The sequence below is a fragment of the Macrosteles quadrilineatus genome, unplaced genomic scaffold, assembly GCF_028750875.1.
Source record: "Macrosteles quadrilineatus isolate MER2022 unplaced genomic scaffold, UCM_ALF_1.0 Scaffold_1__1_contigs__length_201487025, whole genome shotgun sequence".
NCBI classification, from domain to species: Eukaryota; Metazoa; Arthropoda; class Insecta; order Hemiptera; family Cicadellidae; genus Macrosteles; species Macrosteles quadrilineatus.
Window position 1 is genome coordinate 16,247,621 of NW_026542594.1, and position 17,740 is coordinate 16,265,360.

Below are 17,740 nucleotides of genomic sequence, written 5' to 3' on the forward strand. Positions count from 1 at the left end.
GATGATCCTGTAGCACTTTCACAATGTCCTTAAACGACTTCTCCGATGGTTTTTCAGGCGTAATTAAGTCTTTCAGCAGATTGTACGATTTAACTCCGATTACTGTTAGAAACGCACTTACTTTCTTGTCGTCCGAAATTCCATTACACTTTATGTAAAGTTCAAAACGTTCCACGTATGTAGACCACGTCTCCTCCGAACTGTCGAACGGCCCAAAATTTCCGATGACACTCATTGTAGTAACTTCTTCTTCTGTCAACGTTAATTTACCGAACGCGGTGTAAAAATTGCCGTCTAGTGGCATGTAACGTACCGAAACAATGGCACTGCACTGTAAAACGCGCTTCCTTTATCCACGCAGTAGGTTGTCGCACTCGTCGCCATTGTCGCATCCGAACCTGGGTGCGAGCGAAGGCGGATCAGGTACTCGAAATAATTAACACATGTTACGTTAAGAAAACCGCATTGGTGTGCGGGAGCCGGTAAGGTAGGAAGATGACTGTTGTACAGAGAGTGTCGGGTGATCGAGGTAGCAGTGGGAACGGAAGGTGGTGTGATGGAAACAACCAATGGGGTTAGTTTATTCAATCAGGCCATATGACGTCACATCGTACGATATCTAACGGTACATGGATCGAGCTAGCAAATTTAATACTTGTAATATTTGAATCTGAATTAGAAATATATAATTCATTTTATAATTAAATTAATACACCACAATAATGTTATTCCATTTCACCTAAACAATAGAGAAAAATAAATTATCAAACATTTGCAAAAGATCACAAATTATTCATGAAATTAAGAACATAAACATAGGCCTAGCTGTAAACAATCCTACTTTGACAGTTCTCATTGCGTATCACAGTTTTTTGTTGCTGCTTGGTTCAAATTAGCTGTTTTCGTAATATGCAAAATAAAAAACAATAGTGCTGCACCCTGTTGGTAAATCTTATAACTTTTTAATGCTTTTTCACATCATAGAACCAACTTTTTAGTTAAAACAGCTGACTAAATTCTTTAATTCCCTTTAAATATGAATGCTCATAAGGTTAACATGGGGAACTAGAGCCACTGGGGCGGAGCCCGAAAGGATTGTTGAGATAAGAATATGCCTTTATGTTAATCGGGAATGTGAGCTATCATCATGCCAAATTTCAGCCCAATCTGTCCAGTAGTTAATGCGTGATTGAACTTCAAACAAATAAACAAACAAATAAACACAAAAAACTTTCACATTTATAATAGTCCAGGAGCTGAGGGGGGTTGAGCATGCATGAAAGTAGTACGCAATGTTATTGCTGATTATTGTAATATGGACTGTGGTGATCAAAATTACGTATGTCGCCTATTTCAAAAGTGGTCGATAAGGTGGGGGGGAGGGGACAAACATGGCGGTTTGCGCTATGCGTTAAAACGCTGATATTTCGAAAACAGTGAAAGATAGAATATCGGTTAAAACGTCGTTGTAATTCTAAAAATGTGGACTACAATAATGGTTATTGGGTCCGAGGTCGTATCTCTATAAATAAACAAGTTATTGTATGAAACATGTAAAAATGGACTTTTCGTGTAGTTTTTTTTACCGAAAGTATAATTAATTTGAGAGTGTCGCAAAGAAGTAATATCAAATATCTTTGCTGATAGTTGTAATATGGACTGTGGTGATAAAAGATACGCATGTCGCCTACTTTTAAGGTGGTCGAGAACTTGGGGGGAGGGGGGCAAAGATGGCGCAACGCGCTATGCATTGAAACAACTGTAGCTCGATAACGGTACGAGATAGGACATCGGTTAAAACATAGTTTTGATCCAAAAAGTATGGCCAATAGAAAAGGTTTTTGGGTAAAAAGTTGTATCTTAACTAATAAAAAAGTTATAACAATAATAAGTTTAACAAAATCTACTTTATACAGCTATTTTCTTCAAAAATCACATGAATTGTTGATAAAAAATAGTGTAATTAATTAATTACTCGGCTGAATATTAACTAGAGGCATTTTCTTATAAGAAAACAATATATTATTACGAATACATATGGTTTAAAATGTAAAACACGGTCTCCAAACTACGTATAATACTTGGGGTTTCGCCGCAATCAAATGCATAATACAGATTACCACTACAAATCCAATTTTAATTATAATGTTATAGGTTATTACAATATGATTATGTAACAGATTCTTATTAAATACAGTTATATGAAATAAAAAACATAACTACAAAAATAAATGCCTTATAATCAAGAACTTAGAAACAATCCTAAAATTACAAAAACGAGCTATAAGAATTATTTTGGACCTTGACTCGAGAACTTCAAAAGAGCATTTTAGATCATTAAAAATAATGACAGTATATGGATTGTACATCTATGAAACAGTTCTATATGTTAAAAACAGATTTTCTCAATTGGCGTTAACTGGTGAACACCACCACTACAATACCAGAAACAAAACCAACATTGCTCTAAACCGCCACAGATTGGAACTTTACAGTAAAAAACCAAGTTATACCGGCTCCAAATTTTACAACAAAATTCCAAATGAAATTAAATCGGCAAAAAGCATGGTCGAATTTAAGAGGGGTCTTAAAACATTTCTCATCAACAAGGTATTGTATTCCCTTGATGAACTTTAAAATTTTTAGAAGGAGCGTTAATTTGTAATTTGTATAAACTTATGTTAGATTTTAAGAACTTTGTATCCATAGAATATAACATTGTAATATAAAAACATTATTTAAGAGAATGACACTATTCATGTACTTTGTGCTTCAATGAATAAAGAAATATTGAATTGAATTGAATTGAATTGAATAATAAAAAACTAGTGTACATGTTGCTCGAAATCGAGCAATTGCAAAGAAGTACAGGAGTTATTTGTAAACAAATAACTTGTTTAAAAACTAATAACAGTCATAATTCCGATGATTTTAAAAGAGTCAACTAAAAGATTATTAACTAATGGAAATACTCACAATTTACATAACAGTCCTATTCCAGTTTAAAGGGTTAATTATTAACAATCAAACTGCCCATGGACGGGAAAAGGTAAGCTTACAATTTAAGTCAACGTAAAATGGCTGTCAGCGTTTATAAAGTACCGTACTTAGAGTTATTTAGCCAGTTTGTAGACAATCAGGTGTAGGCTACCGTACTTTAAACTCTACAGGACAGAGTTAGGCAAAAACTGGCAAAATTCTGAAATGGTGTTATTTATCATAGACTTAATCATATGCCAAATCCTTAAAATAAAAATTCAATAACTAATAACTTATATCATTAAACACAAACCAATATCCAAAACTATACACATTTTTAATACAACATAATTTACACATTGACGGTTTACAATTAACATGCTCTTCTTCTCACTATTAACTTTTGCTTTGCAACGGGAAAAGTCTGTTTAGTAATCATTGAAATAGATTTGCAATAAATAATCTATCATAAAGTTTAAGATTAAATAAACCTACCACATAGTTGTTTTTTTATCAGCTGTCTGAAATTGTGAAATAGGTATTTGATAGTTCTGCTTGTTTACATTTAAATGTCAAAGCAAATGTAAACATTGTGAATTTTCTCAGCTTCCATGGAGACAGATTTTTAATATTTAATTTTTTGACAACAGCTGGAGTTTCAAAACAATTTTTGTTTCCCATGTTAATCTTATGGAGAAATACGAAACTTTAAAGGGCCCAAGGGCCTCACTCTCTAATTATTTCCCTAAAAAGAAAGTTTCCTGCACAACTTCACGTTATGCTCTTTCCAATGACACCAAAAACTTGTCAATTGGTTCAGTAGGTTCGGAGGAGTAATTGTCACAAAAATCTTGCTTGCGTATTAAATAAGTAATAGATACAGTAAATCTCTTCATTCCATCCATAACAATTACACTGGTTGTTCATATTATTTGTTGAATTGAAATAGGTACCTAACTTTTGTAAGTTGGTGAAATTTTACTTTAAAATTGCCTAATCCACTAGTCAATAAGAACAAACGTACATAAAAACCAGCCACACGCAATTTAAAAAAAAAAAACGTAAGCAACTTAAAATAAAATGTATTGAAATTTAAAATATTTAAATAACTATTAAAAGTTATAAAAGAATGTTATTTGTATAAATAAAACACAATAAATGTCAGTAGTCTTAAACTGTACAAATATTTTACAACCCCGATATAACTTAAAAGGCAATGAACTTTTGGGGGATTAACAGTTGTGCCGATATCAGCAGCACTGCGCAGCAATTATGACGCAACCTTTCGGACGAACCCCAAGGCGTTTTTACATTTTAAACCATATGTATTCGTAATAATATATTTCTTTCTTATAAGAAAAATGCATCTAGTTAATATTTAGCCTAGTAATTAAGTAATAACACTATTTATTTTCAACAATTCATATGATTTTTGAAGCAAATAGCTGTATAATGTAGATGTTGTTAAACTTATTTATTGATATAACTTTTTTGTTAGTTAAGATACAACTTTTTACCCAATAACCTTTTCTATTGGCCATATTTTTTGGATTAAAACTACGTTTTAACCGATGTCCTATCTCGTACCGTTATCGAGCTACAGTCGTCTCAATGCATAGCCCGTTGCGCCATCTTTGCCCCCTTCCCCCCAAGTTCTCGACCACCTTAAAAGTAGGCGACATGCGTATTTTTTATCACCACAGTCCATATTACAACTATCAGCAAAGATATTTGATATTACTTCTTTGCAACACTCTCAAATTAATTATACTTTCGGTAAAAAAAACTACACGAAAAGTCCATTTTTACATGTTTCATACAATAACTTGTTTATTTATAGAGATACGACCTCGGACCCCATAACCATTATTGTAGTCCACATTTTTAGAATTACAACGACGTTTTAACCGATATTCTATCTTTTACCGTTTTCGAAATATCAGCGTTTTAACGCATAGCGCAAACCGCCATGTTTGCCCCCTCCCCCCCACCTTATCGACCACTTTTGAAATAGGCGACATACGTAATTTTGATCACCACAGTCCATATTACAATAATCAGCAATAACATTGCGTACTACTTTCATGCATGCTCAACCCCCCTCACTCCTGGACTATAATATTAGTAAGATAACCCATTTAAACTAATCTTGTGTGGATTGCATCTGCTCACATTGTGTGACAACAACATAAAGGCCTTTTCACACCGGCACACTGGCGTTTGGGACAGTACGCGGTCCTTCCACACCATCCAGTAACGTACCAAACATCCACTTGTTCACTCTGAGTCAGAACATTTTATCGCTAAACAAAATAGACAACCCTCAATGCTGTAAACATTTTAGTTCAAAAGTTATCGCAACTTTTGTAGTCTCCCCATAAAAAATCAGTTACTCCTACTGCTTACCCATGTGTTGTGATTGTGTGAGTTCGCTGATATATTTATTACTCTTTGTCTTTACTTCTGTATTGCCTACAGTCTTTCATTCCTTTTTAGTTATTATGGCCAAATGACTATCAAATGGTCACTATGGCTACACGGGCATCACCCCGGTTGACTTCATAAGTATTAATAAAACTATTGATTGATTATTGGATATTGGGTATATGTATTTCATTGATCATATTTTTTATCTGGTTTCAAGTAAAAAGTTAAGAGCTCATGCCAATAAATTAATTAAATAAATTAATTAATTAATTACTTACTGTTAGATAGTTAAATCTGTAAGGAATTAATAAATCAGCTGATGAATTAATCACTTACAGATTTAACTATCTAACACTTTTCCCCTCCTTCTTTTTACGCAGATTTCCAGCTGACCAACCATTTCCATGTTCATTCTTGATCCACACATCTTCTCCTTCTTCAAAAGTTCGAACTTTCTTGTTGTCTCTCCCTTGTTCTTTCCAAAGCTTCATTTCCATCTTTTTCCTAAGATTAGGTTTCATATTGTCAAAAACTGTTGGTAGTCTACGACCGAGAAACAATTCTGCCGGAGCCCTACCTTTTGTTTTCTGAGGCGAGTTTCGGTAGCTAAAAAGAACATTTTGAAGAGCTAGCATTCCATCTCCGACGTCCTGCTTTGTTGTGTAGTACCGTCTTTTCAATGTACGAATTAGTCTTTCAACAAGTCCATTACTTTTAGGATGGTACGGAGTTGTTTTTATGTGGTTGATAGAGTTTTTCTGGAAGAATGTTTCAATTTCCTTTGACACAAATTGAGGTCCGTTGTCTGTCACGATTTCACTTGGTAATCCATATCGACTAAACCAAGATCTTAATCGTTGAATGATTGTATAAGAGTTTGTTGTCTTAAGACAGTCCACTTCTGCCCACTTAGACAACGCATCAATACCTACCAACCACATAGATCCGTTGACTGGCCCTGCCAGATCAATGTGTACCCTTTCCCAAACTCTATCAGGTACATTCCAAGGATATAATGGTACTTCTTCCACATTATCTCTATTCTCTTGACAAGATGTACACTTCTTGATATAAACTTCGATATCTTTATCCATGTTGGGCCACCACACATAGTGTCGCGCAACAGACCTCATTGATGCAATACCAGGATGTCCTGCATGCAATATCTTCAGAACATCAGTTCTCATGCATTCTGGAACTACGATTCTTCCAAACCACAATAATATATCATCTTCAACATTCAATTAATATTTTCTCTGTTTGTACGACTTTAACATTCCAGGAACAACAGAGGGCCATGTATTCCTCAATGTAAAGTTTTTTGCCATTCTAATAGCTTTATCTGTCAATGAATTTTGTTTTAAAAGGTCATAAGACATGATAGTGTTAACCTTATCAATATTCAAAAAACCAATGTGAGCCTCCTCAGGTTGATCTTCTTCAATTGGAAGTCTTGATAGAACGTCAGCACACATGTTATCTTCTCCTTTTCTGTACTCTATGTCATAGTTGTATTGATTCAACTGGAGAGCCCACCTCACTAAACGGCTATTTACTACTTTTGGGAGATCTCGCATTTTTCCAAATATCCGTTGTAGAGGTTTGTGGTCGGTTACCAAAGTGAATTTCCGACCATACACATATTGATGGAATTTCCTGAGTCCAAAGATAATAGCTAGTGCTTCTCTGTCGATATTTGAATATTGTTTTTCAGCAGGCAGTAGTGTGCGACTTGCAAAAGCAATTGGCCTTTCTAGTCCATTTTCGAATCTGTGCATTAGTACACTTCCCAATCCATTTTCTGATGCATCACAGGCTATTACCAATGGTCTCATTTCTTCATATGGTACTACTGTGTCTTTACTTGATAGAATTTCCTTTACTCTTTTAAACGTCACCTCTTCTTGTTCAGACCATTTCCATTTAGAGTTAGTTCCAGTCAGCTTATGGAGATCACTACAAATGGCATGAAGTCCTGGAATAAATCGTTCATAGTAGTTAATAGAACCTAAAAATGATCGGAGTTCCTTGACATTAGTAGGTGACCGTGCCTCTCGTATGGCTTTTATTTTTTCTTCAGTAGAATGTATTCCATTTCGGTCGATTGTATGTCCCAAGTAAGTTACTGATTCTTCAAAAAATTTGCATTTGCTAGATTTTGTTTTTATGCCACCTTCTTTAATTCGTTTCAAAACCTCTCTTAAATTTCTTAGATGTTCGTTCTTATTCTTTCCAGATATTATAATATCATCCAGAAGAACTCCAACCTGTGGTATTCCAGCTAAGAGTCTTTCCATATATCTCTGGAAAATACCTGGGCTGGATGATATCCCAAAAGGTAAACGTTTGTATCTATAATAACCACTATGCATTGGTATTACTAAATACTTTCGGTGTTCTTCTGCAACCTCCATTTGTAGGTAAGCATCTCGTAGGTCTATCTTGGAAAACTCTTGTCCACCTGCAACTTTATTTGTTAGTTCCTCAAATGTTGGAATAATAGCATTTTTTGGGACCAAATTTGGATTCAACGTGACTCGAAAATCTCCACAAATTCTTATTGAACCATCGTCCTTCTCTACGTTGACTGTTGGAGTGGCCCACGGAATAGCTGTAGTAGCAGGATCTACCTCTTCAATGATATCCTCATTGACAAGTCTTGCAAGTTCACTCTCAATTTGTTTTTTCAAGGGAAATGGAACCCTGCGCGCAGAAAAATGTTGGGGGTTTGCATCTTCTTGAACGTGAATTTGTGCTTTATAACCCTTGATTTTCCCATGTCCTTCAGATAATACATCTTCAAAGTCTTTTAATACTTCCTTAACCCTCACATCATCCATCTTTTGTTGTTTTAGATTTTGCTTACATCTCACTTTACTAATAGTTACATCAGGAGGGAGTTGCATATTAAAAGCTAATATCCATGGTAAACCAAATAATGGTTTCTCATTTCCATTTACTACTGCTACTTTTAATCTACGTGTCTCATTACCTACTGAAACATTGACATAACATTCACCAAGTATATCTAAAATATTGTTTCCATATGCCACGTATTTTGAATTAGTCTTGTCAAGTCGTGGTGAACCAATCTTCTCCCAAAGAGGCTTACCTATCATTGAGGCCCAAGCTCCTGAGTCAAATTCCATGTTTGTAGCTACCTTATTTAACTTTAAATAAATACGTGCTTTACAAATATGTCTTCATTCCTTTTTAACATCGTTTATCCTCATGTCATGAGAGTCTGCTTCAGATTCTTCATCTTCTGATTTTTCATGCAAATTATTCACTCGTTTTTGCCGACATACCTTTGCAAAATGTCCTATTTTTTTACAAATCAAACACTGTTTTTAGTAGGCTGGGCATTTGCCAAATTCATGTTTTGTTCCACATCTACTACATGGATGATTTGTCTTTTCGTTATATTCCACTTCTCTCTTAGACCCTTATTGTTTTTTCTTACTTGCGATACTTCCAACTCTTTATCGTTATTCTTGAATATCTCATGACGAGCTCTTTCCTTTGAAGTGGCCAGTTCTTAATACTTAATACTTTAATACTTTTCGATGAAATGGCGACCATACAAAGTAGGTATTTTAAGCCAAGTATGAATGGAGATGAGTGTAGGATGAGTGGCGCGATCTTGTAGTCTTGTTAGTGACTAAGGCCGACATATTCCCTCGACACAGCTGTTAATTAATAGCCCATACAGCTAATGGCAACTAAGAGACCTACAGTTTATAGTGGAATCAGAACCACATTTTCGCCTTGGTATATACGAATTGGTCTAATTATCAGGATAGTACTGCGGATAGTCGTAGTACTCACTCGTGCGGACGTTAATCCACACCAGAGAGTATCGCATCCACAGTGCATGCCTATAAATATCCCCAATTCGTGACCTCCTAGTAGTTGGATTACAGGACGACGCCACCCGTGTTCAAAAATATCTTCAGATGTTAACTTGTCACCATTTTCTTTTACACCATCAGGCCATCGTTGTCTTATTTCTAAGTTTGTTAGTAAATATTCTGTTTACATTGATGCGTTTAAGAATTAAATAAAATGGTTCTTTTGTATTTTGAATATCAGTTAGTGTAATTCTATACTTACTTCCCATGAAACCCTAAATAAGAAGGAACTGATACAAGACTATCTCAACTTAAGAATAAGGATATTAATTTTTTTTAAGATTGATAAGAAGCCTCTTTTCAGTTAGCTAACTCCAGAAGCCTGCTTGGGAGGGCGAATGTTAAGTTTAATGCGTTGTGAACTGTTTGTGTTCTCTTAACTGTCTGTAATTTTGAGCTTAGATGAGTTATTTGTAGCCTATATCTGTTACTTATTCATTAATGTTCTCCTTAGCTAAAAACTTTGTCCTCCAAAATGTTTACATGAGAAGTTTTAAATGGACACTACTAAAGCAGACCATATGATGTTTTGAGTTAATACCATTGGTTATGCTCTGAATAAGGCACATTAAATGCTCCACTGGCAGATACTGCCTTCATTCATAGTTTCTAAATCCAGTATTTTCTATCCGTAGGTGATCTGAAATCATTCTATGCAACTCCAGTTTCTACAACAACTCCTCTAGACAAAATGAAGACTATGGACCTACCAGAGAATCTTCATGTTCAGTATGAACCCATCAGATTTCATCCAGGTAAACCCTGCATACTATCCATAGCAAATTAATAACTATTTTTCAACAACGTAGAGTATGGAATTTCTACTAACCTTCATGTGTAGGCTTTCGGGGCTCGTATCATTAGAATCTATGGTGGGGGGTTTTCAACGTCAACCATGTCGTCAGTTGTGGGTAGCTGCCGGACGCTAAGCCCTTACAACAAAAAGTGACACCCTCAGTAGCTAGGCTGAGACTAAACAGGGAAGCTCATCCAAGTATATTTATCGCTAGGAGTAAGGTCATCGGTGTCTTCATCGCTATACACTATTGGTTCACTTTGGTGGTTAATTAAAAACACAATTAATCTTGTAATCATTTACTAAACAAACACAGTTTCAATTATTAACACAACACAATGTGACTTAACCTCAATTCCTACATACTACATTCTGATCTAATTCATTTCTGAAACGGAACTCTTTATATTTTAGTTTTTACGACAGCACAGTGTTGCCATCTGTGTCAAAGGTAATTATTGAAACAACTGTATGAGATAATATATATATACACAGGGTGTCCGGCGGCCGGGAAAACCGTAAAAAGCGGGAATTATACAGGAATATTATGACTCCGGGAACTTTGCGGGAATTATATGGAAATACTGTAATTATTGCAGTAATGTGCAGGAATTTTTCTGTGATTGATATTTTATTTTAAATATTCAACAGTTATTGAGAGTCAAACAGAACACGTTTAAAATTTTTCTCCAACCGGAATTTTTTTTATTTTTTTTTTGGGAGGAGGGAAAATGCTTTTACCCACACAGGTAGCCGGGCTGTAGTGTGAGACTCCTGAATTTATCACAGACTATTCACTAAAAAAAACCCTCTACTCTGTTGGACGCAGACCTGGAATTGTTTGGCACATTACTTCAAGTCAGGCCAACATGTGACCTAAGCCCTCAGGGCTCTCACGGTTTCTGGCTTTTAGATTCTTTATGACCTACAACGCACCCCGGTCAAGGTCGAGCTTCTTGGCGTGGAGAATACCCTGGATTTAATGTGACACACAGCTCCAATTATCCTCACCCTCTGTCATCATCGGTATAGCCGTCTCCACCCACAGCAGTCCTACTGCATCAAAAGACATTCACATATATATATATATTTATTATTAATTCCATGATTGTTACAAATACTATGACAGACATACATTGAATTTTATATGTAGACTAGCTGTTCCCACAGGCTTCTGCCCGTTTGACTTCTTAAGTATTAATAAAACTATTGATTGTTTAAGTTAAGCTGAAATAAACAAAACAGAATACAGTATAATACAAACAAATAATCACACCTGATTTTAATAAGGTAATCAATTGAAAGAATAACAAACAAATAAGTACAGCTGAGGTATTTTTAATATTAGGTATATGGAAAGTTCCCATTAGAAAGGAATCTATATATTTAATACGCTACGCATATTTTTGTCATAATTGTTTTGGAGCGGTGGTGCTACCGATCACCATGTCCAAGGTGTCGTTAGAAAGGTCTTAGCGTGTAGTTTTGCCATCAAACAAAAAAACTTTGGAATTCCATCAGGGCTCTGCCCCAGTGGCCTTCAAAGTTCCCATGTTATTCTTAGGGGGAAAATGTTTGTTTATATTTGAACAGATGAATACTTTGAAATTGACACTAATATTTGAAACAGCTGGTTATACTAACAGATTAGTTGAAAAGATTAATGTTTCACTGTTTTTATTTGCACAAAATCAAAACATAACCAAATAACGTTCAACATAATGGAGACTTTAACTGGTAGACGCGAACAAGATACAAATAATACTATTGTCGTTGATAGCCGAATACAGCAAGCACCCTTCCGTGTTGGGTTTAAATGTGCTCTCCAACAGCCGCCTGAAGATTTCACATTTAATTTAGGACTGAGTTGTGCTTTAATGAAATGGAAGTGGTATTTCAATGAAGGTTCTTAGGTCAAAACAAATAGAATAACGTAATTAGAATTAAGTAAATATATCTAAAACTAAATTCCATATCCAAGATATATACAATTTATATTTTCTGATTGAGCGATTAGATACAGGATCTTGAACTTAACTGATTAAAACTATCAATATCTCAAGTGAAAGCTTTTGAAGTATTTTAAGACCAAGACATATAAAATAACTTAAATAAAAATAGAGTTACGTATCATTGATTTGCAGATAGGTACTAAAACCATTGTAATTATTGTTAATTCGTGATTCAGCAGCGTGCTTTAGGTAGTCCGATCTTAATAATCAATAGCTCAAATGAAAGCTGGTATTTCACTAAGGTTTTTAGACCAAAACGTATAATGTAATTAGAACTGCTGAAATACATCTTTAATTGAAGTGAAAAAATTCTTTTGTCGAGTAATACATTAGATAACTTAATGATGATACTTGATGACAAATATGTGCTTGCATATCTTTATTTTAAGACCAAAATTATGAAAATCGGGCAGGTAGAAGAGCCCTTCTGTAAACCATCGCCCGCCTGCGAAACACTGAACTCGAAAAACCCAAATTTAACTCCCATAAGAAATGTACAGTGAGGCAGTTTGTGCATAACTCGAATTATACGTCAAAATGAATGCCGATGTTTGATGGCAAATCTGCGGTACGTCCATACCTTTAGTTGGCCAAAATTATGAAAATCGGTGGGGTAGAAGAGCTAACCCGACTCGGAAAAGAAAAACCAATTATTTTTGTAGATGGTAATAATTGGTTTACCAATATGTATAATCTAATCAAACGAAACATGTGTTAATAATTCAACAGCTTATTGTTATATTGTTATCTAATTAATTTTTCTTTGATTAAATGTTGTTGTTAACAATTTGCATCTCCTATATATTTAATACGCGACATGAAACTTTGTGAACAATAAGGCTTTTTTGTTTTAAGATTTAACCCCACATATTATATACCAAAATGCTCGTCTAGGTGTGTAGATGTGCAAACTGGCTTTAGATTTTCAAAATATATCTTTATAAGGGCGTGGGCTGCCCTCAAAGTTCCTTCCATAAGGATAACATTGTGATTGATTTGAATGTTATTATATTCTGAAACAGATGTCAATACATTAGTTTACAGAAAAATTAAATCCCAGCTGTTTTGTTTGGTTTTGAAATGTAAACAGTTTGCATGTTTGTAAAAGTAATTAGAAACCCGGCAAAGAAATGTTACCTGAGGACACGACGGGAGAAAGGTTGTACATTATATTTTCGTTTAAACATGCCAAGGACCCAACGACAAAGAAATATTGCCGGTCGGACACGGCGAGTCAACATACGGCAAGCAATTCAAAACGTAAGGACGAGGAGCTGGCACAGTTAGTGGCAACGTGTGCTTACAAAATTGCCCTGACAAATACAAGAATTCAGCAGCATTCACTTGGCGAGATGGCATTAAAATGTCAGAAATGTGGTGCGCTACATTTTAAAGAAGAACAAAGAGGACGAGGCCAAGGATTTTCATCCTGCTGCCATAAAGTAACTTAATGGAGCAAATCATTTTAGGAGAAACTACAAAGGGAACATTAGATCATACAACTCTGCGCTCGCAATGGTCAGCACTTGAGCTAAAATTGAAGAGCATAACGATGGAGGGCCTTTCATGTATAAGGTGCACGACACAATTTATCACTTAATTGGCACCTTTCAACCGTCAGAAGGGGAGCATCCCACATATGCCCAAGCTTATATCTACGGACGTCGAAACCGCTGTTCAAGAAAGAATGCTAAACAAATGGCTCTTGCAGCACTGAACTCATGCACATTTTGACTCAACATTTGGTTGATATTAATCCATACGCGCAATATTTCAGCATGATGAGCTCCGTCCTGCAAAATACTCCTACTGAACAGCAAAAAGACCTTAGCATGCATATAGCCAACGATCTAGCTCAAGACCATGCAACGTCGATACAACGACGCAACTTCTAACGACGTTGCTATAATACTAATTTATTATTCAAGCGAATTCGCACGGGTTCACCTAGTTTGTATTTAAATTGTGTTCATTATGTTAAGTATGTGATTCTAATGTTATGTGCTTATTTATTAAAAATTAAAGTTAATTAATTATTAAGGAAACATTATTAATGGTTACTGTACCTAATATTAGTGAGTAAAGTGGTGTATGGATTTCATAACCATTATTTTGCTAGTGACCGTTGTATTTAACCGCAACGGGCACTGTTGCTAGTATTAAATAATGGCGGTTAAATCCTTTTACTAAAGCTATACAAAAAAGTTCAGTAATCAAAATAAGTAGATTTTTTCAGTTTTGGAGATAAATTAAAAAAAAATACCGTTAGGCCCAGGCCTATATAAAAACACAACATTCAAATTCAAATTCAAATAATCTTTATTTGTAAGTAGCATATAACATACATAAATAGTGTCAAAATACAGGTATGAAAAAGTATAACCAAGGGTTTCTTAAAATTATCAATGCATAAACTAACATTATTTCCTACAACTCATCTAAGGAAGCTTTGTTGATACATTCATATTAGTTTATTAAGAGGGAGGTTTAGAAATTCATCCAGGGAGTAAATTACCTCGTTAATTAAATAAGCTTTCAGTTGTCTTTTAAATTTAATTGAATTTTTTTCTTTATTAATATTTTCTTGGATTAATCTTAAAAACTGTTCACCAACATATGTTGGTTTTTTTTCATAGAGCTTCAGTCTGTGCTGATTTTGCCTTATAGAGTTCTTTTTTCTAGTGTTATAATGATGTTTGGGTACGTGAGGGACATCATTAAGAATTTTGTTCTTTGCACACAAAATGACGTCAAGAACATATTGGCCATAAACCGTCAGTGTTTTTAACTGTTTGAAATGTTCTCTGGCCGAATCATCATGATTCAATTTCAGCATTACTCTTATAGCCCTGTTTTGGAGTCTTAACATACCATCCAAATTTGCTTTTTTTGTTGCTCCAAATAAACAAATACCAAAAGAAATATGAGAATGTATGTAAGCAAAATAAATATTTTTCAATGTTGTTAAATTACAATAAAAAGACATTTTTGAAAGCGCATGAATTCCAGAGTTCATTTTTGTCAAGATCTTGTTTACGTGTTCATTCCAATTAAGGTGTTTATCGATAGTCAGGCCAAGAAAATTTGTACTTGACTTTGGATCAATTATGTGGGAATCAAACACAATCATTGGTTCTATTTGACTTCTACTTTGTGGAGTTTTAAATGTAATAAAATTAGTTTTATCATGATTTAATGTTAAATTTTGATACGTTAAGTAATCTCCAAGGTTTCCAAGTTCTATGAAAGCAACCATTTCCGTTTGTTCTATTTTAGGTGTTGAAATGAGTAAATTAGAATCATCAGCATACAGGCATAGTTCACTGATAGGCTTACATGAAAGTGCTTTGTCCATGTCCTTAACATAGCACAGGAAAAGCAATGGACCAAGAATAGACCCTTGCGGAACCCCATATTTTATTGTCTTTAAATCTGATGCTGTTTTAATGATTTTATTGTTTTTTCGATGTGTGATTTTCACATATTGAGTTCTATTTGTTAGATATGAATGAAACCATTGCAATGAATTATTTGATACTCCAATAGTTTGTAATTTTTTCAAAAGTAAAGAATGTTTGACACTATCAAAAGCTTTCGATAGGTCCATGAATATGCCAATTGTATTTTCACCTTTATCAAAACGGTCAATTACTGACTCTATAAATGAGTAACAACCGATCTCCCAGACCTGAACCCATGTTGATTACTATCCGTCAAATTAAATTTTTCAAGGTATGATGTAAGCTGACTATTTACTATTTTAGCGAATTTCCCATATAGGGAATAAGCTATTACCGTAGTACTCATGGTAAGACCTGGACGCGGGACCGATTTTTTTTTTCGTTTTGAGGTCCCTAGAGGCCAAAAACACCATCCGTTCAAATTCATATATATATATATATATTTATATATTTATATATTTATATATATATATATATATGTGTCCGTCAGCACGATAACTCGAGCAAAAATGATCCGATTTTGATGAAATTTGGTACAAACGTGTAAACCTACGTTTATTCGAACGAGTTCGCGATCCAGCATGATCGGACCATGGGAACGGGTGTTTACGGGGGGTTTTATGGGGTAAAAATAGGTTTTTGCCATTTTTGACCCAAAAAACATAAAATTTAGCAATTTATTTCCAAACCATTTTGTAGAGCTTCAAAAAACAAATAATTTAGTATATTGAAGCGTTATTATGCGCCTAATGGTTACGGAGAAAATTCCAAAAAATTGTAAATTTAAAATTCCCATGTTATTCTTATGGAGAATGAGTAAACTGTTGTAGTTTGCTTGTTTATGAACATATTTTGATCAAATTTGGAAAATGTTTTTATTTCTTACTAACTATTAACATTTTACAAAAAAAAACAGTTTTACCCTCCCTGATGCAGCAAACCTAAGTACTTGTTAAACTAATTCTATTTAAATCGGGAATAAATGTTATATTTTTAAGTAGACATTTCAGTGTAAATCCAATCAGTCAAATGGAAATTCGCTTAGTCTGCAGGTTTGCTGCGGCGGGGGTATTTTCATTTGGAAATGGCTGGTAACAACGAAACAGGGCGATAATTAATAATATTTTTTGTGTCATCCTTATTATGTACTGGAATGACTTTTGCCTTCTTTAATTGATCTGGGAATATACCTGTAATGAAAGAGGAGTTAATTAAGTGAGCTATAATTTGGCTTATCTCATATTTTATACTCTTAAGAAGTGTAACAGGCACTTCATCATAGCCACTAAAATTTTTATTTTTTAATGATGATATAACTTTTTCCACCTCCCTCTTATCAACAGGTTGAAAATTAAACTTAAGCTTAATTGACCATTCCTGAACAGATATAGCTTCTTCATCTACACATGGCACCTTGATGTTACAGTCTGGCTCTACGTCTTTAAAAAAAAAAAGTTATAATAATGTAATGTCTGCAGATATTTCTCAAAGTTTTTTACACGTTTGCGTAACGTAACGTTCACCATCATCAAAACTTGTGTTCACCAAAACCAGTAGGGTCTTGCACATCTTGCATATTGTTCGGCTCCTTTTCTGTTTGAACACAGAATTTTCAAATCAAATACAATAACCAAACCTCACTGGTGTTTTTACATAATATTTAACAGTGTCTTCTTTAACTTACCAGAAAGGATGCAAAAAGCTTTTGACATCTCTAATATTTACTTCCAATTAAATATCACATAGAGGGTACCTAACGTAAAATGGAAAATTTCTGGATTTGTTTGTCATAGTGATTCTGTTGTACAAAAGAGAAACTGTTTGAGATAAAAAAGTATGTTTGGGGCAGGCAAATTCTCTTGATCTTTATCTTCCCTTTGTAAGTTATCACCTCATGTCATTCATTAGAAAAATTTCATGTGATACAAAAATTTTTTTTTTCCAGAAACAGATAGTCTATTTGGTGGTCAGACAGCATATCCCAAGAGCTCTACGCTAGTCACTGGTCTACGAACAAAGAAGAAATACCCTAGTTATATCATACCTGACAACTACTTTAAGGAATAAAAGCTAGTGTTTCAGTATTTATGTATATTATTAGTTGTTTGCTGTTTTAAATAATAAAATTTTCTATCATTTTGTCATTGTACCTTT

The 17,740-nt window shown here is 34.4% G+C and overlaps 1 protein-coding gene across 5 annotated transcripts in view; it reads left to right on the plus strand.

The window, feature by feature from the left end:
- LOC129004334 (39S ribosomal protein L50, mitochondrial) overlaps positions 1–17,725 on the plus strand; it is a 49,544-nt gene extending 31,819 nt beyond the window's left edge. For 4 of the 5 annotated variants that reach the window (XM_054432893.1, XM_054432922.1, XM_054432916.1 and 1 more), the window contains exons 4-6: positions 7,643–7,744; positions 9,953–10,072; positions 17,532–17,725. In XM_054432893.1, the coding sequence (XP_054288868.1) occupies positions 7,643–7,744; positions 9,953–10,072; positions 17,532–17,653 (344 nt within the window). In that variant the 3' untranslated portion in view covers positions 17,654–17,725. The remainder of the gene's footprint in view (positions 1–7,642; positions 7,745–9,952; positions 10,073–17,531) is intronic. The other variant, XM_054432908.1, reaches the window with a different exon arrangement.
- Positions 17,726–17,740: the final 15 nt, after the last annotated feature.